This window comes from Lagenorhynchus albirostris, chromosome 3, assembly GCF_949774975.1.
Source record: "Lagenorhynchus albirostris chromosome 3, mLagAlb1.1, whole genome shotgun sequence".
In the NCBI taxonomy this organism is placed as follows: domain Eukaryota; kingdom Metazoa; phylum Chordata; class Mammalia; order Artiodactyla; family Delphinidae; genus Lagenorhynchus; species Lagenorhynchus albirostris.
The window spans coordinates 144,039,312-144,062,021 of NC_083097.1; the positions used below are offsets into that span (position 1 = coordinate 144,039,312).

General features: G+C 49.2%; 1 protein-coding gene across 3 annotated transcripts in view; it reads left to right on the plus strand.

Moving 5' to 3' along the window:
- The window catches only part of WWC1 (WW and C2 domain containing 1), a 152,872-nt gene that overhangs the window by 127,594 nt on the left and 2,568 nt on the right, over positions 1–22,710 (plus strand). Inside the window, exons 16-21 of one of the 3 annotated variants that reach the window (XM_060144170.1) lie at positions 3,398–3,550; positions 4,192–4,283; positions 11,073–11,196; positions 12,477–12,641; positions 18,094–18,186; positions 20,689–20,922. In XM_060144170.1, coding sequence (XP_060000153.1) covers positions 3,398–3,550; positions 4,192–4,283; positions 11,073–11,196; positions 12,477–12,641; positions 18,094–18,186; positions 20,689–20,922 — 861 coding nt within the window. Of the gene's footprint in view, positions 1–3,397; positions 3,551–4,191; positions 4,284–11,072; positions 11,197–12,476; positions 12,642–13,860; positions 14,565–18,093; positions 18,187–20,688; positions 20,923–22,710 lie in introns of those variants that run through there. The other 2 variants (XM_060144171.1, XM_060144172.1) reach the window with 2 other exon arrangements.

Genomic DNA, 22,710 nt, shown 5'->3' on the forward strand with positions numbered 1-22,710 from the left:
GTGTTAGGCTGTTGTGTATTGGTGGCTGGAGGAGGAAAGGAAGTGAGACAAGAGGAGGAAAGGCCATAGGCTCCCAAGGACAGTCTCCCCGCACCGCTGGGTTTGTGGAATCCCTGGTCTGTTTTGAGCCATTTAACCAGCCGGGCAAGGACAATAGTACCCATCCTGAGTAGTGTCTGCGTGTCTAGTACTGAGCTAAGAACTTTGTGTGCAGTATCTCATTTAATCCTCACGACAGCCCTGGGAAGCAATATTAGGATTATCTCCATCTGACAAATAAGGGATCAAGGCCCAGAAAGGCTAATTAACCGGCTCAGATCATCCAGCGAGTAGGCAGAGAAGTCTGGATTTGAACAAGGATTCCAGCATCTTGACGTGTCATCATCACACTATCCTACTGGATTATGGGTTTGGATGAATACTGCCTTCCCCAATATCGTGGGCAACAGTTCCACCAAACGCTTTAGGGTGGCATCGCAGGAGTCACAGGCTTTCCAGCCGGATCCTGGTTACTCAGGCCCTGACTGTGCACGTTCTGTAAAGGCAGCCCTCTGCCCAGGCCCCACTCATATCCCCTGTCTCATCACAACCGCCCCCTTGCCCCTTTCTCACTTTGCCATCCCCACTTGGCAAAAACCCAGCCCCATCAAAGTGAACCCTCCCCTCCTCTCCACCCGTGCAATTGGAGCAAAACGCACACACCACCGCCCTGCAGTGTCATTTTAAAATCGTGGTCGCGAACCTCCCGTGAGCCCTCTTGCTGCCCAGCGTTTATACTGTGTCTCCCTGGACCACTTACTGTCCTGCTTGTCTCAGTGACAAATTCTTATCCTCTCCTCTCTCCTTGCCCTTACTCTCCCTCCGCTGAGGCCCTCCCTTCACACCCAGTTCTGGAAGAGTAGAAGGAACCCCACAGCTGCCACGCCGCATCTACCTGTCCTCGTGGGCTCTGCTGTTCTTCCCGGAGCTAAGGATGCGCCCTCCCCACTCCCATCTAGGGCCATCCTCTCTCAAGGGCGTCACGCCAACCGTTACTCTTTTGCTCTCTCCTGTGTCCCCAGTTTTCCCTCCTCACTGGGTCTGGCCTGTGAGTATGCCAACATACTGTTATTTCTCCCCTGCTTTCAAAAAAATTTTTTTAACCCCATTTCTTCCTCCCGTTACGACATTATTTTTTTCCTTTGCTCTCTAGCAACGCGTGAAAGAGGTGTGTGTGTTCTCTCTGTATCTCAGTCCACGTGGGCTTTTGCCCTCATCGTTCCACCAGAAGTGTGCTCATCAGGGACCTCCTTGTGGCTAAATCCGGTGGCCGGCTCTCCATCCTTGTCCCTCTTGGCCTGCCTACAGCGTTTGGCACAATTGCTCACTCCATCTTCCTCAGCATCCTTTGCCCTGACTTGGCTTCCCAGACCGCTCGCTCTCCTGGCCTTCTTCCCCCATCACTGGCCTTCTCTGTCTGTCTCCTTTGCAGATTCTTACTCATTTCCCTGACCTCTCTCTGTTTGAAGGCCGCAGAGCTCAGGCCTTGCTCCTCTCCCCTTTTCTACTTGGCGTGCACTGCTTCAGTGATCTCGTCCTATCCCCTGGCTTCGAACACCATGCCATGTGATGGCGCCCTCCTGGGCCTTTCCACTCTTCTCGGCGTTGTATGTCCGCTGCCGGAATCCACATCTCCTCTTGCATGTCCAGTAGCCATCACCAGTGCTGTGTCCACAAGCACGCCCCTGATCTTTCCTCCCGTGTCTTCACTGTCTCAGCTGAAGGCAACCCCATTCTTCCACTGCCCAAGCCAGACATCAGGGTCATCCTGGACCCCATTCTTCCTCTCATACCCCACCTCCAATCCTTCAGGACCTCCTGGAAGGTCTGCCTTCAGGAGATCCCCAGATTCCAACCACTTCTCTCCGTGCTCCTGACCTACTACCACCTCTCGCCCAATGGTTGCAGAATCCCCCACTGGATCCCCCTGTTTCTATTCTTGCTGCCCTTCGTCTCCTTTCAACACGGTAGCCAGGGGCATCCTGTTAAATTGCAGATGACTGCATGCCACTCCTCTACTTGAAGCCTTAGGATGGTGTCTGTCTCCACCCAGAGTCAACACCTGGGCCTTTGCCTGGCCCCCCAGGCCCTCCAGGGTCTGCTCCTTGTCATCTCTTGGATTTTATCCCCAAGACTCTTCTTCCAGCCTCCTTTTACCCCTTGAATACACCCGCACGCCCCCTTCCCCAGCGCTTCGCACTGCTTTCCTCTAACCGGAATTCCCTTCTCCCGGGTATTGATGGGCAAATCTCACTCTCTCCCCTCATTCTGATCTTAACCCGAAGGTCACCTTCTATGTGACGACTTCCTTCCACCCTATTTAAAATCACATTGCCCCCTCCACTCTCTTACCCCCTCCTCTCCACTTTCCCTGTATTATTTTCTCTGCGGCACTTTACATCACCTCATATTCCTCTATATCGTAGGTATTAGGGTACATGTCATTTTCACATTTTATCACCTGTGAAATCAAGATGCAGTGTATACTAGATGGCAGGTCATAGTCTAATTGGCAACTGGTTTTCTCTCTTAGTGGTACATGAAATAATAATACACTTCATAATCGATGGCATCTTAGACTCTATGAGACACAATATAGAAGTTACTTATTGATTATCTGATTCCCCCAGACTGGAATAGAAGCTCATGAGGGCAGGGATTTTTCTCTGCCTTAAATCCTTCCATATCCACAACACCCAGAACAGTGCCTGGCACACAGAGGCTCCTTGGAAAATGGGTGTGTGTTGAATAAACGAATGAACAAATGCATAAATGCCATCAGAGTGCGTCCAGTTTACTGAGGTAGACCAGTCATGCCTATGAGCCGGCCTAAAATTGACTGTTATCTTGTTGGAATTAATGTAGCCTGGAGAACTCTCTACCTCACTACCTAGGGATCTTCCTTATTTTTTTGTACATAGCTGTGTAATATTCCACCCTGTAGATATACTACAGTTTATGCCTCCAGTCCCCTGTTTCTGGAGCTTTGAGTTGTTTTCCTTGACATCAGTCCTGGTCATGATGTCTTCTGACTCTGACACCAAAAGCAAAAATCAACAAGTGGAACTACCTCAAACAAAAGCTTCTGCACAGCAAAGGACATCATCAACAAAACGAAAAGGCAACCTACTGAATGGGAGAAAATATTTGCAAATCATGTATCTGATAAATATTTAAAGAACCCATACAACTCAATGAAAGAATAAGTTAGTGAACAAGTGAGTTATTGGAAAATGATCAGCACCTAGCCATTTCTTCCTCCCAGGAAGCTCCTGTCTCACCTGGAGTGGTGTTTTGCATACTGCCCCCAGAGTACCTTGTCACCCCCTGGTTGTGCTTTTTTTCCCATTCTCCACAGGGAGGCGCCCAGATCAGCCTGGCTGAGGTCTGCCGGTCCGGGGAGAGGTCGACTCGCTGGTACAACCTCCTGAGCTACAAATACTTGAAGAAACAGAGCAGGGAGCCCAAACCAGTGGGAGCCATGGCCCCCATGCCAGGACCTGAAAGCACGGTGAGCTGGGCCACAGCTTTGCACCCTTCTCCTGCACATGCGGCACCTGGCTGGATGGAAGGAAAAGCCTCTCCCTGAATTGGAGATGGCTGGACATCAGAGGTGGAGTAATTATTAGAAGAAACTGAGTCTCAGAGACATTAAATAATTTCCTCAAGTCACACAGGCTTCCTCACCATAGACATGCTTCATTCAGTATGAAGACTCTTCCTCTAGGAAGCCTTCCCTGAATACAGCCCCCAAGCTAGCTTTGCCACCATGCCTCTGTTCTCAAACATCCAGTACTTATCTCTCTCATAGTCCTTCCCAGATTGTTTTGTTATTGATGGTTTATGGGATGGTCTCCCTGACTACACCATGCTCTCCTTACAGCCGGAGACCTATAATTCCGTCTCATGCAAACACTAAACTTGGCTGTCTTCCAAACTGTCTGTACATGCAGAGGTTATTCTCCAGAGAACTGCCAGTTAGAAGAACTGAGGACTGTATTTCCAATTTGTGTGACTCTACAGCAAGACGCTTACCCACTCTGGTCTTCAGTTTTACCCTCCGTTCACTGGGAGGGTGACACACTCTGATTCCTGCCGGGTGGGGCTATGCCCATGGTGTACGGTTGGACCCATCAGCCTTTGTCTCTGCAGGATGCCGTGTCTGCTTTGCTGGAACAGACAGCCGTGGAGCTGGAGAAGAGGCAAGAGGGAAGGAGCAGCGCACAGACCCTGGAAGACAGCTGGTAAGTGAGGGTGTCCCTGGGAACTGACCTGGCTTGGACCTGGGCCCAAGGATGAGATCCCCAAATACCAGGGCAACCAACAGAAGTGTTCCTCTGTGGAAACGGAGAACCTCTCTCCCCGCGGGTTCTCTATAGGCAAAAAGGCAGTATATAGTCTGATACAGTAGTTCCCAAAATCCCTTCCCAGTTTGTCATTTTGTGTTCCAGGAATTACTCATGCTAGTTCACATCTAATATTAGAGTTTGTCTTGATGAACTTACATTTATTTTGGTTAAAAAAAAAATTCTTAGGAAGCTTTATATTACTAGAAGTGGAAATAAGTATAATTTGTCATAAATTGAAGATTCCTCAGTAAGGAATTGCAGTTGACTGCTAGAAACAGAGAGCAGAAATAATGGGCTTAAACAAGATAGAAGTTTACTTCTTTGTTACTTAAAAAGAAGACTGGGAAAAGGCATTCCAGGGTGCATCTGTCAGCCCCATGATGTTACTGGGAACCCAGGCTCTTTCTCTCATTCTGCTTTGCTGGCCTTATGTGTGACCTCCATCATCAAGGCTGCTAAGCACAGAATGGCTGCGGAGTCACCAGCCATCAGGCAGGCATCAGGAAAGAGGAAAGACAACAGAGTCTTCCTGCGTGCCTTGTAACCAAGGAGCATTCCTGAAAGTCCCACCCAGCAATTTCTACTTGCTTCTCATTGGCCAAGCTTAGCTTCTTGGCCTACCTAACTGCAAGGGAGACTGGGAAATGAGGTCTCTTAGTTGGCACAAAATTCAGGATTCTGTTACTAAGGAAGAAAGTAGGAACGGATATTGAGTAGGCCATGAGCCAAGTCTGCCTCAGAAGGTAACTGTGGAAGATTAAGCGTAATGAAAATACAACAAGAGTATTCAAGGCTAGCTGGGTATATTGCTTGCCAAGGTTCTAAGACTAAGGTCTCCTCTCCCGTTGTTAAAAAGGAAGGTCAGTCAGTGTTTCAGCAATGTAAAAGACATGCTACTGCCCAAGAGAGACTTTCTCCTTGATGTAAACAGGTCTGAAGGAGAAGTGAACAGGACACAGCTTTCTCACTGTGTGATCAGTGTTCTTTAGTCCCTTGTTTACGCACAGAAGGGTCTTATGACACACTTTAGGAAACAGTGATGTAGACTAGGGTTCAAATCCTAGCTTCATCATTTTTTGTGTAACCTTAGGCAAAGCATTGTTTTTGTTTGTTTGTTTGTTTGTTTGTTTTGTGGTACGAGGGCCTCTCACTGTTGTGGCCTCTCCCGTTGCGGAGCAACAGGCTCCGGACGCGCAGGCTCAGCGGCCATGGCTCACGGGCCTAGCCGCTCCGCGGTATGTGGTATCTTCCTGGACCAGGGCACGAACCCGTGTCCCCTGCATCGGCAGGCGGACTCTCAACCACTGCACCACCAGGGAAGCCCCGGCAAAGCGTTTTTAATCTTTGTATTGCAACATAATGTACATACAGAAAGGTTGACTTAAGTGTACAGCTCAGTGAATTTTCGGAAACAGAGCTACCCGTGAATCCAGTGCCCAAATCGAGAAGCAGAGCGTCACTGGCTCTCCGGAAGCCCACACGTGCTTAGTCCCTGCCCTCCCCCTCAAGAGCACCCACTCTTAGGCAAGCCGTTCTGACCTTGTCTGATCCTCAGCTGAAAAGTGGGGACATCACACCGACTGTGTGGGGTTATCAGAAGGGACTGAAGGAAAAGCCACTGATGAAGTGAAAGCGCAAAGCTCGTAGCAGACACGCAAGAAACAGCAGAGATTCTTAGCAGTAACTCGAGGAGCAGCACGGATAACTACCAGCTGGAAATGAGCACAGCCTAGGGACCTTGCCATCTGGAGGAAGTGTGTGTAGTTGTACTTCAGTGCATGTGCTCTGAATGCAGACAGATGTGAATTTGGAGTCTCACTCATCCAACTCCCTGTGGTAGATTCTAGGGCTGGGTGAGGCCTGAGCATCCGTAAGTTTAGAAACTTCCTGGGTAATTCTAAGGTGAAGCCTGGGCTGAGAACCAGGCTCTAACCCTGGTTTCCCTATCTGTGAAATATAGATTTAAGAAATAGCCACTACAGGGCTTCCCTGGTGGCGCAGTGGTTGAGAGTCCGCCTGCCGATGCAGGGGACACGGGTTCGTGCCCCGGCCTGGGAAGATCCCACATGCCGCGGAGCGGCTGGGCCCGTGAGCCATGGCCGCTGAGCCCGCGTGTCCGGAGCCTGTGCTCCGCAAGGGGAGAGGCCACAACAGTGAGAGGCCCGCGTACAGCAAAAAAAAAAAAAAAAAAGAAAAGAAAAGAAATAGCCACTACACATGGGGAATTTTGTAGCCTCAAAAAATTACGCATGCTGAGCACTTAACACAGATCCTTACTCACAGGAAGCACTCAGTGACTCTTCTGTTACAGCCCTAGATTATATGTTTGGTCTCACACGAAGTCTTTCCTTAGTATCTTTTACTCCAGGGGTGAGCAGGTGTTTTCTGGAAAGGGCCAGATAGAAAATGTCTGCTTCGTGGGCCATACGGACTCTGTTATATCCATTCAACCCTGCCGTCGTAGTGTGAAAGCAGCCATAGATGGTACCTACACCAGCCACCGTGATTCTGTCACTGAAGCTTCATTTGCAGACACTGAAATTTGAATTTCACATCATTTGCACACACCATGAAATTTCACTCTCTTTTCGGTTTTTTTTTTCAGCCATTTAAAAATATAAAAACCATTCACAGCTTGGACCTTGCACTGTCCGAAAACAGGCAGTGGGGGCTGGATTTGGCCCACAGGCTGGGCTTCTTTTCCTCCATGTGATAAAGAATAGGACGAGGTTCCTGAATTTTTGTACGTTCGTACGTTTTAGGATTCTCCCTAAATGGTCTCAGTTTCTCTCTTTCCTTCTTTGTCCCACTCCATCTGTGTCTCCCGCTTCCTTTCCTTTCCCGCCCCCCCCACCTCCTCCTCTCTCTCTCCTCTCTTCCCCCCACCCCACCCCTCGCTTTCTCTTTCTCCTGTCTTTTTCCCTCCCTCTTCCCTCTCTCTCCTTCTCTCTCACACACTGCAAAGGTCTGATGCCGGAAATAGGCCCAGGACCTGTCTTCCACAACCCTGGCACAAGATCAGTGGTTTCCGCCAAATTCCAAGCTTATGTTGAGACTTTTCACGCCATCGCCTAGCAACCACCTTCTGTTCTCTCTCCCTTTGTGGCCCCCTCTCTCCCCACCCCTTGCCATTCAAACTTCCCCGGACACTGACTTACAAAGAGGGCTGGGAATCCCAGAGCTGCTATACTGGGGTAAATCCATCTGCAGCCCCCTCCCCCCAGACTGGAGGCTTCTTTTGGTCCTGGAATGTTAACTAGCTCTGCTGTGCCGGCTCAGCTCTGGAGTGGAGGGCTCCAGAGACTGGCCCTCAGTTCTCATCTCCTCTCCTTCCCCCTCGGCACCCAAGGCCCAAAGGAGGGGTGCCGTTGTTACTCCCTCCTTTTATTTGTTTAGGTTTCTTTAGTGCATATGATCAGAAGACTCGATCTTTTTTTAAGATCCACAAGCAAAACAAAACTCTTAGAGGATTAGAAAATATAGAAGAATATAATCACAAACAATGCTAGAGTGAAAACCCTTGTATTTACCTCCTCGGGGACTCGTGTGTGTTTGTCTAGGACAGAGGTTGAGAAGTGGCCTAGCTGAGTCCCAGGGCATGTGTGTTTTATATTTCACCAGGCACTGCAGAATCATTCTCAAGTAAGATTGTCCTAGCAAATGCTCCACCAGCAGTGACTGAGAGTACCCCTAAAGCTACATCCTCTCTGATACAATATAATTGACGAGTATTTAATCAAGAATATGTACGTTCTGTTTTAGCAGATGCTGCTAAATTGACTTCAGAGTATAAATTGGCTGCTCTAATGAACACTCCCCACAGGGATATGCCTTTTTCCCAAACCCTCACTTCATATTATCAGATACATATTTTTTAAATTTTTATTGATTTTTGGCCACTTTTCCAAAGGGTGCAAAGATGTGACTAATTGTTTTTCTCTTTACAATTGAGGTTTTTTTTTTTTTCCCCTTCCTGGAAAATACTTAAATCAGCTTCTTAGTCACAAAGAAGAGACTTCCCTAGTGGTTGAGCGCTTCGTGGAACTGAACAAACTTGGATTGGAAACCTGGCTGCACCCCTGAGTGGCCTGTGACGCTGGACAAGGCCTACCCACTCTCTGATCCTCCGCTTTTGAATCTGTAAAACAGAGACAAGAGTGTCTTTCAGTGTGGTTGTGAGACCTCCGCGAAGCACCTGCAGTTCATTAAGCCCACAGTCAATGCTGGTTAATGATGTGGCATCTACGCAATCCCCACCAAGGTGCTCCCTGTGAGCACTCGTGTTTAATGGCTCTTTTATGAGTAGATCAAGGTGGCTGGGGGGGACTTCCCTGGTGGCGCAGTGGATGAGACTCCGCGCTCCCAATGCATGGGGCCCGGGTTCGATCCCTGTTCAGGGAACTAGATCCCACTCGCGTGCCACAACTAAGGAGCCCGCATGCTGCAACGAAGGACCCGGCGAGCCACAACTCAGGAGCCCTGGAGCCGCAGTTAAGGAGCCCACGTGCTGCAACAAAGGAGCCTTGAGCTGCAACTAAGGAGCCCACCTGCCACAACAGCTGGTGCAACCAAATTAAAAAAAAAAAAAAAGGCCAGTGGGGAGAAGCCCCTCCATAGCGATAGTCCCCATCTAAGTGCCAGGGAGGTTTTCATCGCAGGGCTGGGGATGGAGAGCCAAGATCTGTTCTCCCTGTTGGGAAAATCCTAAGGGAGATTTTATGTTTATCCACAGTCTCACTGAGCCAGCTAACTAGGTGTCAGATTCTCTGCTTTTGGCTGGAATTCCTCCAGCTCAGTATGGTAATACTGTCTCATGCTGATCAGAAGCCTGGCGGTTATGTATGTCTTTGCAAAGTAAAGATGGGAATGGAGATAAATTACTAATTAACAAATTCCGTCCATTTGTCACACCAACTCCTTCCAACCCTGGAGCCCAAGGAGAAAGGATAATTATGAAGAGTATCACCAGAAATAAAGTCTCTTCAGCAAATGGTACAGCCACCCCATTGGCTATCCATATAGAAAAAAATAAATTTTGAGTACCATGGACAAAAATTAATCTGCAATGGATCATAGAGCTAAACATAAAAGCTGAAACTATAAAACTTTTAAAAGAAACTACCAGAGAAACTCTTTGCAAAGATTTCTTAGGTACAGCATAAAAAGCACAGACCATTAAAGAGAAAAACTGATAACCTGGACTTTATCACAATCAAAGGCTTCTGTTCTTTGGAAGACACCATTTAGAAGAAGAAGAGGCAAGCCAGAGACTTGGAGAAAATATTTGCAAAGGATTCCTATCTAGAATATATAATGAACTCTTACAACTCTGTAATAAAAAGACAGCCCAATTTTTAAATGGGCTGAAAATTCTAACAGACACCTCGCAAAAGAAAATATGTATGGTCAATAAATGCAGGAAAATATTCTCAACAGGAAAGTGAAAAGTTAAACCAGAACGAGATAGGAGTACTCACTCAGTTGAATGACTAAATTTAAAGATTAATAATACCAAGTATAGGTGAGGAACCAGAATTCTCGTAATATTACTGTGGGAACATAAAATGATATAACCACATGGGAAAAACATTTAATCACTTATACTTACTGTCTGATCCAGCAATTCTACTCCTAGGTATATATATATATATCTGTAATAGTCTGAATTGTGTCTCCCCAAAATTCAGATATTCAAGCTCTGGCCCCAGTACCAGAGAACGACTGTTTTTGAGGACAGGGTCTTTAAAGAGCTGATTCAGTTAACACAAGGCTGTTAAAGTTAGGGTGGGCCCTAATCCACTGTGACTGTTCTTATAAGAAGAGGAAATTTGGACACACAGAGAGATACCAGGGACACACATACAGAAGGAAGACCACATGAGGACACAGCATGAAGGTGGCCATCTACAAGTCACAGAAGGAGCCCTCAGAGGAAACTAAACCTGCCCACACCATGATCTTGGACTTTAAGCCTCCAGAACTGTGGGAAATAAATTTCTGTTGTTAAAGCCACCCAGTCTGTGGTATTGTGTTATGGCAGCCCTAGCAAACTAATACAACGTCCAAGAGGAGTGAAATCCTATTTCTACACAGACTTGTAGGTGAATGTCTATAGAAGCTTTATTCATAATTTCTAAGCAATGGAAACAATCCAAATGTTTATCACCTGATGAACAAAGTATAGTCTATCCATCCAATGGAAGATTACTCAACAATAAGAAGGAGTGAACTACTGATACTGTGCACCAATATGGATGAATCTCAGAAACATGATGCTGAGAGAATGAAGCCAGAGACAAAAGAGCATATGCTGTCTGATTCCATTTCTACGAAACACAAGAAAAATCAGATTGAATCTTTAGTGACAGAAAGCTGATCAGAGGTGGGCTGGGGCTGGGGAGAGTTTAACTGGGAAAGGGTACAAGGGAACCTTTCAAGGTAATGGAACATTCTTTATCTTGAGTGTGGTAGTGGTTACACAGGGGAATACATTGGTCAAAACTCATCAAACTATACACGAAATGCATTTTGTTATATGTAAAATATACCTCACTAAAATTGATTTTTTTAAAAAGTGTCCTCAATCCTGAAAATGCTTGGAAGCCCTGCCCTGGATGCACTTAAATGGCAGGTGAACAGATGAAAGTGGGTGCTGTGGGTAACCAAAGTGCCTTGTCATCACAGGAGATGCGAGGAGGGGACCAGCGAGAACGAGGCAGCAGCTGAGGAGGAGGAAGAGGGGGAAGAGGAAGAGGATGTTTTCGCTGAGAAAGCCTCACACGATATGGTTGAGTGCCCAGCGCTAAAGGTAGGGAGGGCTGGGGACATGGGAAGGGCTGTCTTGGGGAAATAGCCCTCAGTCCTTGAACCTGGGCAATCAGAAGAGGCTCGGGGCTAAGTCTCATGCTCCAGCATCAGGGGACAGGCCTTCAGAGTGGGATGACCTGCAGAAGGTTGTGTAGGAGTGTCCCTGCCTGGAATTGGGGTCATTTCGGTGACAGTAAGCCAGGAGAGGTTGACTCATCCCCTCGTCTCTCCTGCCCTCTGCAGTTCCCAGTTTTCTGGGCAGACCTCAGTCTTTGCAGGCAGGTGGGTCTGGGTTCAAAGGCCAGCTCTGCTCCTTCCTAGCTGTGTAGCCTTAGGCAGATGACTTCATCCCTCTCCAGCCTTGGTTTTCTCATCTCTAAAATGGACACAGTAATACCAACCTGGCAGGTGGGTTCTAAGATTTTGAGTGAAAGGATTTCTCCATTTGGGTCTGCCCAAAGTGCAGTAGGAAAGAGGTTCTAGTCAAGTTGCCTTCGCCTCCTGCTTCCCTGCTGCACTAGGGTTACATGATATAACAGGCTTCACGCTCCAGAGAGATCTCCATGTTCTTTGACCTGCAGGACTCCTGGAAGTAGAGCGCCCCATTGTGTCTGAGCCGGGCACGTGGGGCTGGAGGGGCTGGAGGTTGTGCACTGCACAAAGGTGCCTGACCCCTGGGGGCGGTGTGCAGCGGGGGTGTGAGAGGAGAACTTGGGCCTGCCTTCTGACTGCCCCGCACCGAGGGGAAGTCTTTCCGTAGTTTCTCCAGCCAAAGGGGGTGCCTTTTCCAAAATCACATGAAGGCCCTGTTTTGGTGAATCAAGGCCCTTCATTTGGGTGTTTTTCTTTACCTCTGCTGGTAACTACTGTGAAAGGACAATAGAAAACCTGATCTCCTAGTTTAAATAACGAGATCTGCTAGTTGCCTCCATAACTCCATGAAAACATCTTCGGTTCTTGGCCAGGGCCGTGGAGGCCTTGGCTACGGCTTTGATAAAATACGGTTGGTCTTGAGGGTGTGAAGTCCGGGACTTCGGTGGGTGAGGTACCTCTACTGCTTACGTGAGCTTGTTAGGGGACTGAACATCTCCCACAGGTGTCAGGGAGGACTGGGGGCCAGTACTCGGGGCCATGGGCGCTGTCCTGGCTGGGCTGGGGCCGCGGAAGCCTCTGGCTGTGACTGAGGACCAGAGGCAAGGTGACAGAGGTGGGGAGCAGCTGCGGAGGGTGCCCGAGACTCTGCGGATACCGGTGGCCTCACAGTTGTGACCTCTCCCTCAGGTGGACAAAGAGACCAACACAGAGACCCCAGCCCCATCTCCCACGGTGGTGCGGCCCAAGGACCGCCGGGTGGGTGCGCCATCTCCAGGGCCATTTCTTCGAGGGAGCACCATCATCCGCTCCAAGACCTTCTCCCCGGGCCCCCAGAGCCAGTACGTGTGCCGGGTAAGCAACCATGTGGCACTCTCCTCCCCGAGAGCGCCTGCTTCTCTCCCAGTAGCCGAGAGCCCCGGTTCTCACACAGCTCTGGGTGCAAGTTCCCATCGCGCTCACCTTGCGTCCTCATCGGAGCCTGTTTCCTCATAATGTGAACAGACCGACCCTATGGGGTTGCTTTAAGGATTTGAATTAGCTAAAGCCTGGGAAAGCCTCCATCACCAATACAGGGCCAGTGGTTTTATAATTCCAGCCAACTCCCCCCCCCTCCTTGTTTACACCCTGCCCCGCCACACGCCTTGCTGAGATCAGACTGACCCTCACCATCCCTGATGGGCGGGCAGTTCCTCCCCTTCCAGGGCAATTGCAGCCTGCAGCCTGAGGTTACAAAATAGCAACAGGCCTGTTATTACTTAGTCATGCGTTTAGGGGTTTTTTTAATTGAACTTTTTGCTAACAATGAAAACTTAGGAAATTCCATTAAAAATTTTAAAAAATGAAGAGGTTTCGAATAAAATTCCAGTTTCTCTTGGAAAAAAAAGGGACTGTCTGGCCCCGTGGGCTACACATTCTGTCACAGACACAACTGGCTGGAGCTGAGCAGTGAGGGCCACTGCCCTTGGAGGGGTGGAGGGGCAGGACTTTCAAGTTCACTGTGGCCTCCACCTGGCCCTGTTTAACCTATTTCGCTTGCCCACCTGCTCTTTCAGGCCCCGCTGGATTTAGAAGCCGTGCAGTAGGCTTGGCCCCCTGATCCCTTTGCCTTGCTATCTAATTAGTCTACCCCGTCTGAGGGGTCATGCTGCTTGCTGGGGCTACAGAACCAAGACCCTGTTCCTGACGCCCAAATGACATATCGACATCCTTCCTTACCTCCTACCTTCCTTACCTCCTACCATGAAGAACCAACGAGCAATAACCAGAAGCATACACAGAACCTTCCTGCCCTAGTGTGCCAATAAGTTGTCACAGGAAAGGCCCATGGAACCTGCCCCACCTCGTCAACCTGCCACCCACCTGCCTATTGTTATTGGGGAGGGGGAGGGGATATGGGGGGTTCAATATCTGATATTCGGTATCCAAGGCCTCCAATAATAAGCTTGAGTAGGGAAGGTAATTTTTTCATAACATGACAACTTCACTAACTTACTGGCTACTTTTCAAATTAGTCCCCCCAAAACATTCCCTGTAATACCTCCCAGAAATAACGTAAACCTCTTCCATCTAGGTCAAGCGTGTAGCTAATATTTGAGCTTGTAAGCATCTGAAAAGACAATGTGAGCACCTGCAATTTAGCTGCATATCTTGCAAAAGGTACAGGGTTTCCTGCAGTCACTGAATGTGACTACTGTGGCCTCTCCCGTTGCGGAGCACAGGCTCCGGACGCGCAGGCTCAGCGGCCATGGCTCACGGGCCCAGCCGCTCCGCGGCATGTGGGATCTGCCCGGACTGGGGCACGAACCCATGTCCCCTGCATCGGCAGGCGGACTCTCAACCACTGTGCCACCAGGGAAGCCCTGAATGTGATTATAACTTGAGGGAATTCGTTAATCACAAGTGAAGAATCCTGCAATTAAGCCAGCACACAGCTGAAGAAGAGGAAAATCCAATCCATGTTTCAAATGTGCATAACTTGAAGGACTTAGAAAAGCCCTTAGGATAATGGATAATCTGTTTCTGGCAAAATTACTGACTTTATGAACGTGCAGTGGAAATCAAACACAAAGTGAAGAATGTCACTTGTTGGAAACATCACACCAAAAGAAATGAGTGTTTGATTCATCCTTTGTCATCAGGATTTAGAATGCAGTTGTAATTTTGTCAAATGGAAGATATGAAATGTAACTTCTGAAAAGTGTTTCTGTTTTCCAACTAAAAACTCAAACTTTTTTCCCCCAGTATTTACAATAAAACTCTGGTCTCCTGTGTAAATGGATTCGCCTTAGATGGCCTTTTTCAGGATTGGCATCCTTGAATAACAAAGAGCTCCGGTCCCATTTGTTATGCATCTTTAGCATGCCTAGCACTGTGCTGGGCCCTTCCCGTATTTTATTATCTGGACCAGTTTCCAACCCTGCAGGGCTGCAGATTAAAAAATTCCTAGTCTGCATGGATCACCTGCCACAGGCAGAAACAACCTTTCTGGGACTTCCCCAGCAGTCCAGTGGTTAAGACCCTGCCTTCCAATGCAGGAGGTGTGGGTTCAATCCCTGGTCAGGGAACTAAGATCCCACATGCCATGGGGTGTGGCCAAAAAAAGAAAAAAAAAGCAAAGAAAAGAAAGGGTCTTTCTTAGCAAAGCCGTATATTTTTCCTTCTTTGTTTTCTGACTACACTTGAGCCCAAGCTTATCGGTTTCTTGTAGATTCTTACTTAAGGCTACAAGAAGTAGCCAATGGTACAATATCCTGAATTTTTTCGCTATCATTTCCCTTAAAATTCTATAGGCGTGCAGTCTGTCTCTCGAGATACAACAGGTAACAAGTGTATCCCTCTGGTTTGCACCCACAGAATGAGCATTCTCAAATTCCCAACAGGGAATATTGGTGTCTGTCCTGTGCCCCATCCTACCTCCAGTACACAGCCAGCTCCCCGTCTTCCGGTCTGTGGTTTATAGCACCCAAGTCCTGTACTGGTCAAGGTTCTTAATAGCAAGCAATAGAAACAGACTGTGGGCAGTGGATGCGGGGAAGAAATGTTTGGAAAGGAAATTGAGTAGTTGACATATTCATCAGAAGGCTGTAGAACCAACCTCAGCAATCAGGCAGGAGCAAGGCGGGCCAGACCACAGCCAGAATCAGACCACAGCCAAAGACAGTCAAGGGAGGACACCCCAAGTGCTGCTGTGGAGCGTGGTCCCAACTGTCTGTGCCACTGCCTCTGGGGTTCAGCACTGATTCCTCCGCCAGACTCCTACCGCTGCAGGAGGCCAAGGAAGCTCCGGCCACTGCTGCTGCCACTCCTCCACCGCTAAGGGCTTCTCCCTGAGAAACCAAGAAACCCGGATGCTCATGGAGCAGAAGAGAATGGCCTGGTTAAATCCAAGAGGCACAGTGACAGAGAATTGGTCCAGCTAGCAAGACCAGAGCAGTTGCACTTAATTGTCAGAGTCTAGTCCCGTGCCTGCTTCTAGCTACAAGGGAGGCCATGAAAACAAGGCTCTGGTACTTTCTGCTTCATTCGTGAAAAGTGGGCTTCGTCTCCCACCAAGAGTCGTAAGAGGATGGTAATTAGATTAGCAGCCCCTCCCCCGCCCCCAAATCCCTGTTTTCCTGTGTCATCTAATGTCACAAACAGCCCTGCAAGGCATGTTGTATTAATCCCATTTCATATACGCAGAAAGTCAGGGCACTTCGTTCTGAATACAAGCAATCCCTTCTGGCCTGATGCCGCACGTCTCCACATCGAGTACCCTCTGCTGGGTGTCTCCCTTCTTTGGTCCTCAGCATGGCCTGGTGAGTTTCCTGGACTTGGGACCCCACTGGACTTTAAGTCCGTGAGGGGTAGAGATGGTATATTATACTCCCCACAGCTCTCCCCTACCCCTGTGTCTTAAACACCTACGTATTTATCAGCAGTGCTGGCATATGTGTTGGTCGGCTCACTTTGACCTGAAGGATACAGTCCTTCCAAAATTCTCATTTCCCTGTAGCTCCCTCTGACTGCCCGTTATTTCACCTCTCTGCTCCTCAATTTCCCTAGCCATCGGATGGAAAGAACAAAAAGGCAACGATATTCTCTACCATGTCTGAGATCAAACGCAGTACAGCATCTTTAAGAAAAAGTTAAATTCAAGGACTTAATGTAGCTTTCATCGCTTTTTTTTTTATAACATGGTCTTTAGCGCATAAACAACTACGACTCGGGATTTCCCTGGTGGCGCAGTGGATGAGACTCCGCACTCCCAATGCAGGGGACCTGGGTTCAATCCCTCATCGGGGAACTAGATTCCACACGCGTGCCGCAAGTGAGGAGCCTGCGTGCCGCCATGAAGGAGCTGGCGAGCCGCAACTAAGGAGCCCGCCTGCCGCAACTGGGGAGCCCACGTGCTGCAACTAAGGAACCTGCCTGCTGTGGCTAAGACCTGGTGCAACCAAATAAATAAATAAATATTTAAAAAAAACAACAACAAAAAATAAAACAGCTACAACTTAAGCATCAGTTGTCCTGACACATATTCTGGTTGGTATGACACATATTCTGTGAGTGTCACCTATGGATTGAAACAATGTAGGATAAATCCCCCTTCTGATATGATATCCAGCCCGTCTATTTGTATGAATCCACCCCAGTCAAGATGGTCCACCCCTCTGTCTGTATATTTGTTTCATCTCCGAGTCCTACATGCATCCTGGGGGCCGGAAGAGGACATGGCCTTGGAGTCAAACAGACGGGACCTTGAACGCTTGTTCGGATGCTTACCAGAACATTCCACTGAACATGAATGAAATGCTCACTGCATGACTTATAAAAGTGTGTTAATGTCTCCAGGCCTCCGTTCCCTCAGGATTGTTTGAAGATTAAATGAAACTGTCAGTAAAGCCCATGGCACATAGTAGGGGCTCCGTCCATGTGGCTGTTATGGTTACTGTTGCCTATTTCTCATTCTGGTTGAGCCTCTGCCTAGTGTAGTAGCTATTTCATCAACGTAGCAGGACTATTAATATCATTATCACTAATAATTATTAATAACCACAAAAATGCCGATGTGGACAGCTTCTCAGAAGAGACCTGCAGCAGTGAGCTGACAGCTGCCTGAATTAACGGACTGTAGCATCAGCCTGTGGCGATCCCAGTGACTTGAAAATACGACTCCGGAGAGAAGGCCCCCGCCTCACACATCCTGGGATGTGCTGCCATCCTCACCTCCCTCTCCGGTCCTCCCACTGGGGACACACACTGTCAGTGGAAAAGCATCTGCCTCGACCATAGCCCTGATCTCTGGCTATGGGTGAGGAACATTAGCCCTCTGGGGAGAGTCCATATCACTAAGTGACTGAAGGGTTCTGAGGAGGGGAGAGCTGTGTTCAGCACAGCCCTCACAGAGCGTGTCTGGCCCGTCTTCCCCGGGGATGTGGTCCCCGAGGCTTTGCCTGTGGGCTGCTTTTTTTATATGTATGTCAGTCTTGACAGGGGCTCCATTTCAGCCATGAAAGCGGCTCTCGGGGCAACAGGGAAGAGTTGATACAAATAGGCCTTAGCGTAGGAGGTCAAGTGGCCAGTAGATCCTGGAGTCACACTGTCGGGTGTCAACCCCGCCATGCTGCTGCTACCAGCTCTCCAACCTTGAGCAAATTCGGTAACCCCTCACCCTCCATCTCCTCCCCCATGGGTTGTTGGAAGGGTTACATGAGATATCGCATGGCTGACACGTAGGGGTGTGCATCACTGAGTACACACTCAGTGTGCTTTCCGCATGCACTTCGACCTTCATGAGCTTCCCACGCCTTTTCTCTGGCAGCTGAACCGAAGTGACAGTGACAGCTCCACCCTGTCCAAGAAGCCACCTTTCGTTCGAAATTCCCTGGAGCGGCGCAGCGTCAGGATGAAGCGGGTAAGATGATCACCTCGGATCTGTGTGTCCACCTGCTCCTCCCTCGTTTCCCCGAGCCATGTGTCCGGCACACACATCCCCTGACGTCTGACCGTTTCTCCTCAGCCACTGGTTGGAAGAAAGTCGCTCTCGCAAGCATGGGGATACTTGCAAATGGAAGCTGAGGAACTGTCAGGCCTGGGTAGGCACTGGGGAAAGTGCCAGAGGGTCACTGTAACATCGTTATTATGACCAATAGGGTTAGATCAGGAGTGTGCATACTGGGCTTTGTTTTCTTGGGGAGAAATCAGAGTCACTAAGAACTAATCAACCCAAGACATCACAGCCACCCATGGGAGCCTGCCTGAGGCAGGACTCTGTTCGGTGTGTGTCGTCTAGCTGACTGGGCAGTGGCAGGTCCTGACGGCCTCCCTGCTGGTGGAGAAGCCGGGCGCCCCGCCCCCCCCCGCCCCCCGTGGGCTTCTCTCAGTCCAGCTGGAAACGTGCAGGGAAGAGGCCACAAGCTGTGCCCGCAGAGCAATCTGGCCTTTCCTTAACGGAGACTTGGCTGAGGGGTCAGGATGGGGCCGTCTTAGACAGTGGCCCAACTCCCAACAGGGACTTTCACCAACCAGTCAGGGCTGCAGGAGGTGCAGTGTGGCTCTCCCCACTTTGACCTTTCAACGCAGGCTCGACAGCAGTTCTGGCGAGCTTGCAGAACTAGAAGAAACCCAGGAGCCAGAATGTCAGAAAGAGAAGCAGAGAGAGCAAAGCGAAAGAGAAAGTGCAGAGAAAGGAGAGCGTGCTGACAGCCCCACGCAGGGGTGGCTGCTCCGCATATCCTGTGGGCCTGCTGCTGACAGCCCCCCGCCCCCCCCCCCACCCCGCCCCAGGTCTCCAGAAAGAACTAGAGAGAGCAGGAGAAAGAAGGCAGTGCAGAAGAGGCGCACCCGGAAAAGAGAGAGTGCTGGCTGCCGGAGAACGTGGACAGGGCCTTAAGTGACAGGCGTGTCCCACCCCAGCCCCACCCCGTCTGCTGTGGCTGGCTGGTGCTGCAGTCCCTGGAACACCACGTCTCCTTGGGAGCTGGTTGATGATGCAGATTCTGAGGCCATACTCCCAGACTGTCTCATCCAGGCAGCTGGGGTGGGGCCCTGGAAACCGTATTTTAATAAGCTCCTCGGAGGATTCTGGAGCAGGTGTTCCGGGATCCACTCCAGGAGAAATGATGCTGCAGCTGCAGAAGCTCCCGCCTGCTCCCCCTGCAGTTACCTAATCCTAGGAGTGATAGCCCATCATATTCACAGGTCCCACCCACACTGAAGAGGAGGGGATTACACAGGGCTTGTATGTTAGGAGGGAGGAATCTTGGGAGCCATCTTAGAACTCCATCTCCCACAGTCATTTATTCTTTTTTAATGATTAGTGTTTTCTGATAGGAGGAGAGTTAATGATTATAGTTAATCAAGATCTTTTACATACAGATAGCTGAAGAACTCAACCCAAATATAGCTTGAAAGTGAAAAAGGGAATGTATTGGCTCATTTAATGGAAAACTCTAGGATGTTGGACTGACTTCAGGCACGGATTGATCCAGGAGCTGAGCCAATGTCATCAAGCTTCAGTCCCCCTCTCATGGCACTGCTCTCTCCAGATGGCTTAATTCTTAAACAGGGTTACCCCATATGCTGGTGAACACGACCATGATCGTTTCTAGTTTCTATCTTGCTGGCTCAGTGGCCTCTGTGTAAAGACATTGCCTTCTTTCCCAGTAGCTCAGCAAAAGTGCCAGAATTGAGTGGTACTGCCTGGGCTTGGATAACATGCTCACCCCTGAGGCAGTCACTGAGATTCTGATTGGCCAGGTTCAGGTCACGTTCCTATCCCCGAAGCACCCCCATGTGAAACAGATGGATTGACTACGGCAGATGTGGATCCCCAAGGGAAGACGAGGATGCTATTACTGTAAGACTAGAGACGTGGAAGCTGGACAGGCAGAAACAGTAGATGTCCATTACAGGACCACAAAGTCCATGCATGGGGAACAGACCTGCATCGAGGAAACGGCTTTAGAGCAGGAGAGGGACAAGAATCCAGTGAAGGAGGGGGTACCTGTTGAGGGCACTGTGAGTAGGGAAAGCAGCACCGTGTAGGGAGTGAGCGGGTAGGCTCTGGAGCCAGCTCCTGGGGTGGAATCTCGGCTTTACTGCTTATAATCTGCGTGATCTAACCTCTGGGAGCCTCCTCATCTGTGCAGATGGTAACGGTCAGGACCTCACAGGGTTGTGAAAATGAACTGAGGTAACAGAAGTAAAGTGCCTAGCACCGTGCCTGGGACATAAAAATGCTCAATATTACGAGCAGTAGACATGGAAAACATCAAGACGGACTCCAGGGCGAGGGCGAGCCCCATTTTTTAAGCCCGCAGGTGAACGAAGGAGGGAGGGTGTCTGAGGTTGGTCGTGTGGGCTCACTGGACCCGGCCCTGTAATAACGGCTCAAAAACCATCCCCACCCCCGTAGCCTTTGTCTGTCAAATCCCTGCGTGCCGAGCGCCTACCACGCACCTCGCTGGACCTCGAGTTGGACCTGCAGGCGACCAGGACCTGGCACAGCCAGCTGACTCAGGAGATCTCGGTGCTAAAGGAGCTCAAGGAGCAGCTGGAACAGGCCAAGAGCCACGGGGAGAAAGAGCTTCCACCGTGGTTGCGGGAGGACGAGCGCTTCCGCCTGCTGCTGAGGATGTTGGAGAAGCAGGTGAGTGGCGCTCCGCCCGTGCAGAGGGTGCGCTGCTGCAAGGGAGGCCGGCCGGACCTTCAAACGGGTCCTGCAGCCCTGTGGTGCACTTGGAGTGTTCCCAGGTCCCCTCATACCCATCAGCAAAGAGATCCAGGAATCCCTCTGCCCGGCAAGCGTTATTAGCTCCTTACCTGGCTGCCAGGTCCTTTTGCTGCATTCCCGTGTTTATGTGTGCAAGACCTTATTGTTTACACGTTCATTCCTCCAGGTGGTCCTTCATCAAACACGTTGGGTACCTAATCTACGCTGGGGCACACGCTTGAACAGAGTAAATACAGAACGCTGACCTGCCCCAGTGGCTGCCCATGCGGTCCCGCAGAGCGGGTGTTTCCAAATGGGAAAGGAGTGGCTCCTGGCAGGACTTTGTCCTGAGGGAGATGCCTGGGAATACAAGGCTGCTCGCGTCCCTGCCCTAGTGTAGTGCGTTTGAGGGATTTCAGCAGTTGCTCAAGGAAGAAGATATAACCACAGAATGGCCGGAGCACACAATGAGTTTAATTTGAGTGGTTGCTGCTTTCACAACTTTGCATCTGGGGGAAGTCCCTCGCTGCATGACAGTGCCCACCGCCCCCTCCAAAGTGGTTCTGGGACCACTACCTAGAGAGGAGGAGGGCAGGGGAAAGGGGGTTGGAAAGGGGGCCTAGGCATCTAGATGATGTCATTCAGAGCACCATGAGAGTCTCTGGGTTGGAGAACACCAAAGCAGCAGCAGTTTGGGATCTCTTATAGCCCTGGGGTTTATCTTACCTATGACTAGCAGATGTTGGGTACAGCTTTAGGGGGTATGCAAAACAGGCAGGTTCTAAACAGCTAAAAAATCTTATTTGAGCTTCATTTTAAACAGTTGGATGGGTAAAAATTTGACTTTGGCACCAGTGGGCTCTTGAGATCCCGGAACTATGGTGAAGAAATAAATACCACAGGACCAACACACAGAGGCCACCTTCGACTCAATTTCTATAATACCTGCCAGGATTGCGGTCCATGGCGGACATGATAGACTTTTGCTAGTTTTCTCTGTACACAGCCAAGCAGTGCAAGAGCACCGTACAGAGGGTGCCTGCCTGGATTGTTGGGAGGGCCATTAGCTAAAATTCCAGCTGTCAATGCAGGTGACGATAACTTAGAGCAGGAAGGTGGTACTGGGCTTCTTAGGTCTGGACTAATGTGGGAGCTTCAAATTGACTCTGGTAATTCAGAAGTTCCAGAAATGTTTATCTCTTTCTTATTTATTACTTATACCCTAATGTACTTATAATAGAGTTATAATAATAGCATTAAGAGAAAATAGAAAATTAGAGCAAGTTTTAAGGAAGAGAAGGCAATAAATATATCCCTAATCTAATGGTAGTTGTCTATTACATTTATCTTGGAGCTTCCTAGTAGCCAAGGCAAAAAGAGGTAAGAAAACAAGTGCATACCTTGCCGTACCTTAAGAAAGCACCAACTAAGAAAACCTGACCTTTTAAATAGGGAAAAAAAAAAAAAAGTACATCTGTGACTGTCTGATGATGAGCTTCTACTAAAAAACCATTTAAATGGTAGCTTCATTGACCAAAATTCTGGCTTTATGCAATGTTTTCAAGTATATGGAGCATAGATATTTTAGGGCTCTCTGGTTTGTTCTCAAACCAGAGGTTTGTATCAGGAGGGAAGAGTGTAACGTTCCTAAAGCCCTTTAGCACAACTGCATGACTTGGAATTGGGTTTCCACCGTTTCTCACTGGCTTGACGTTAAAGAAATTA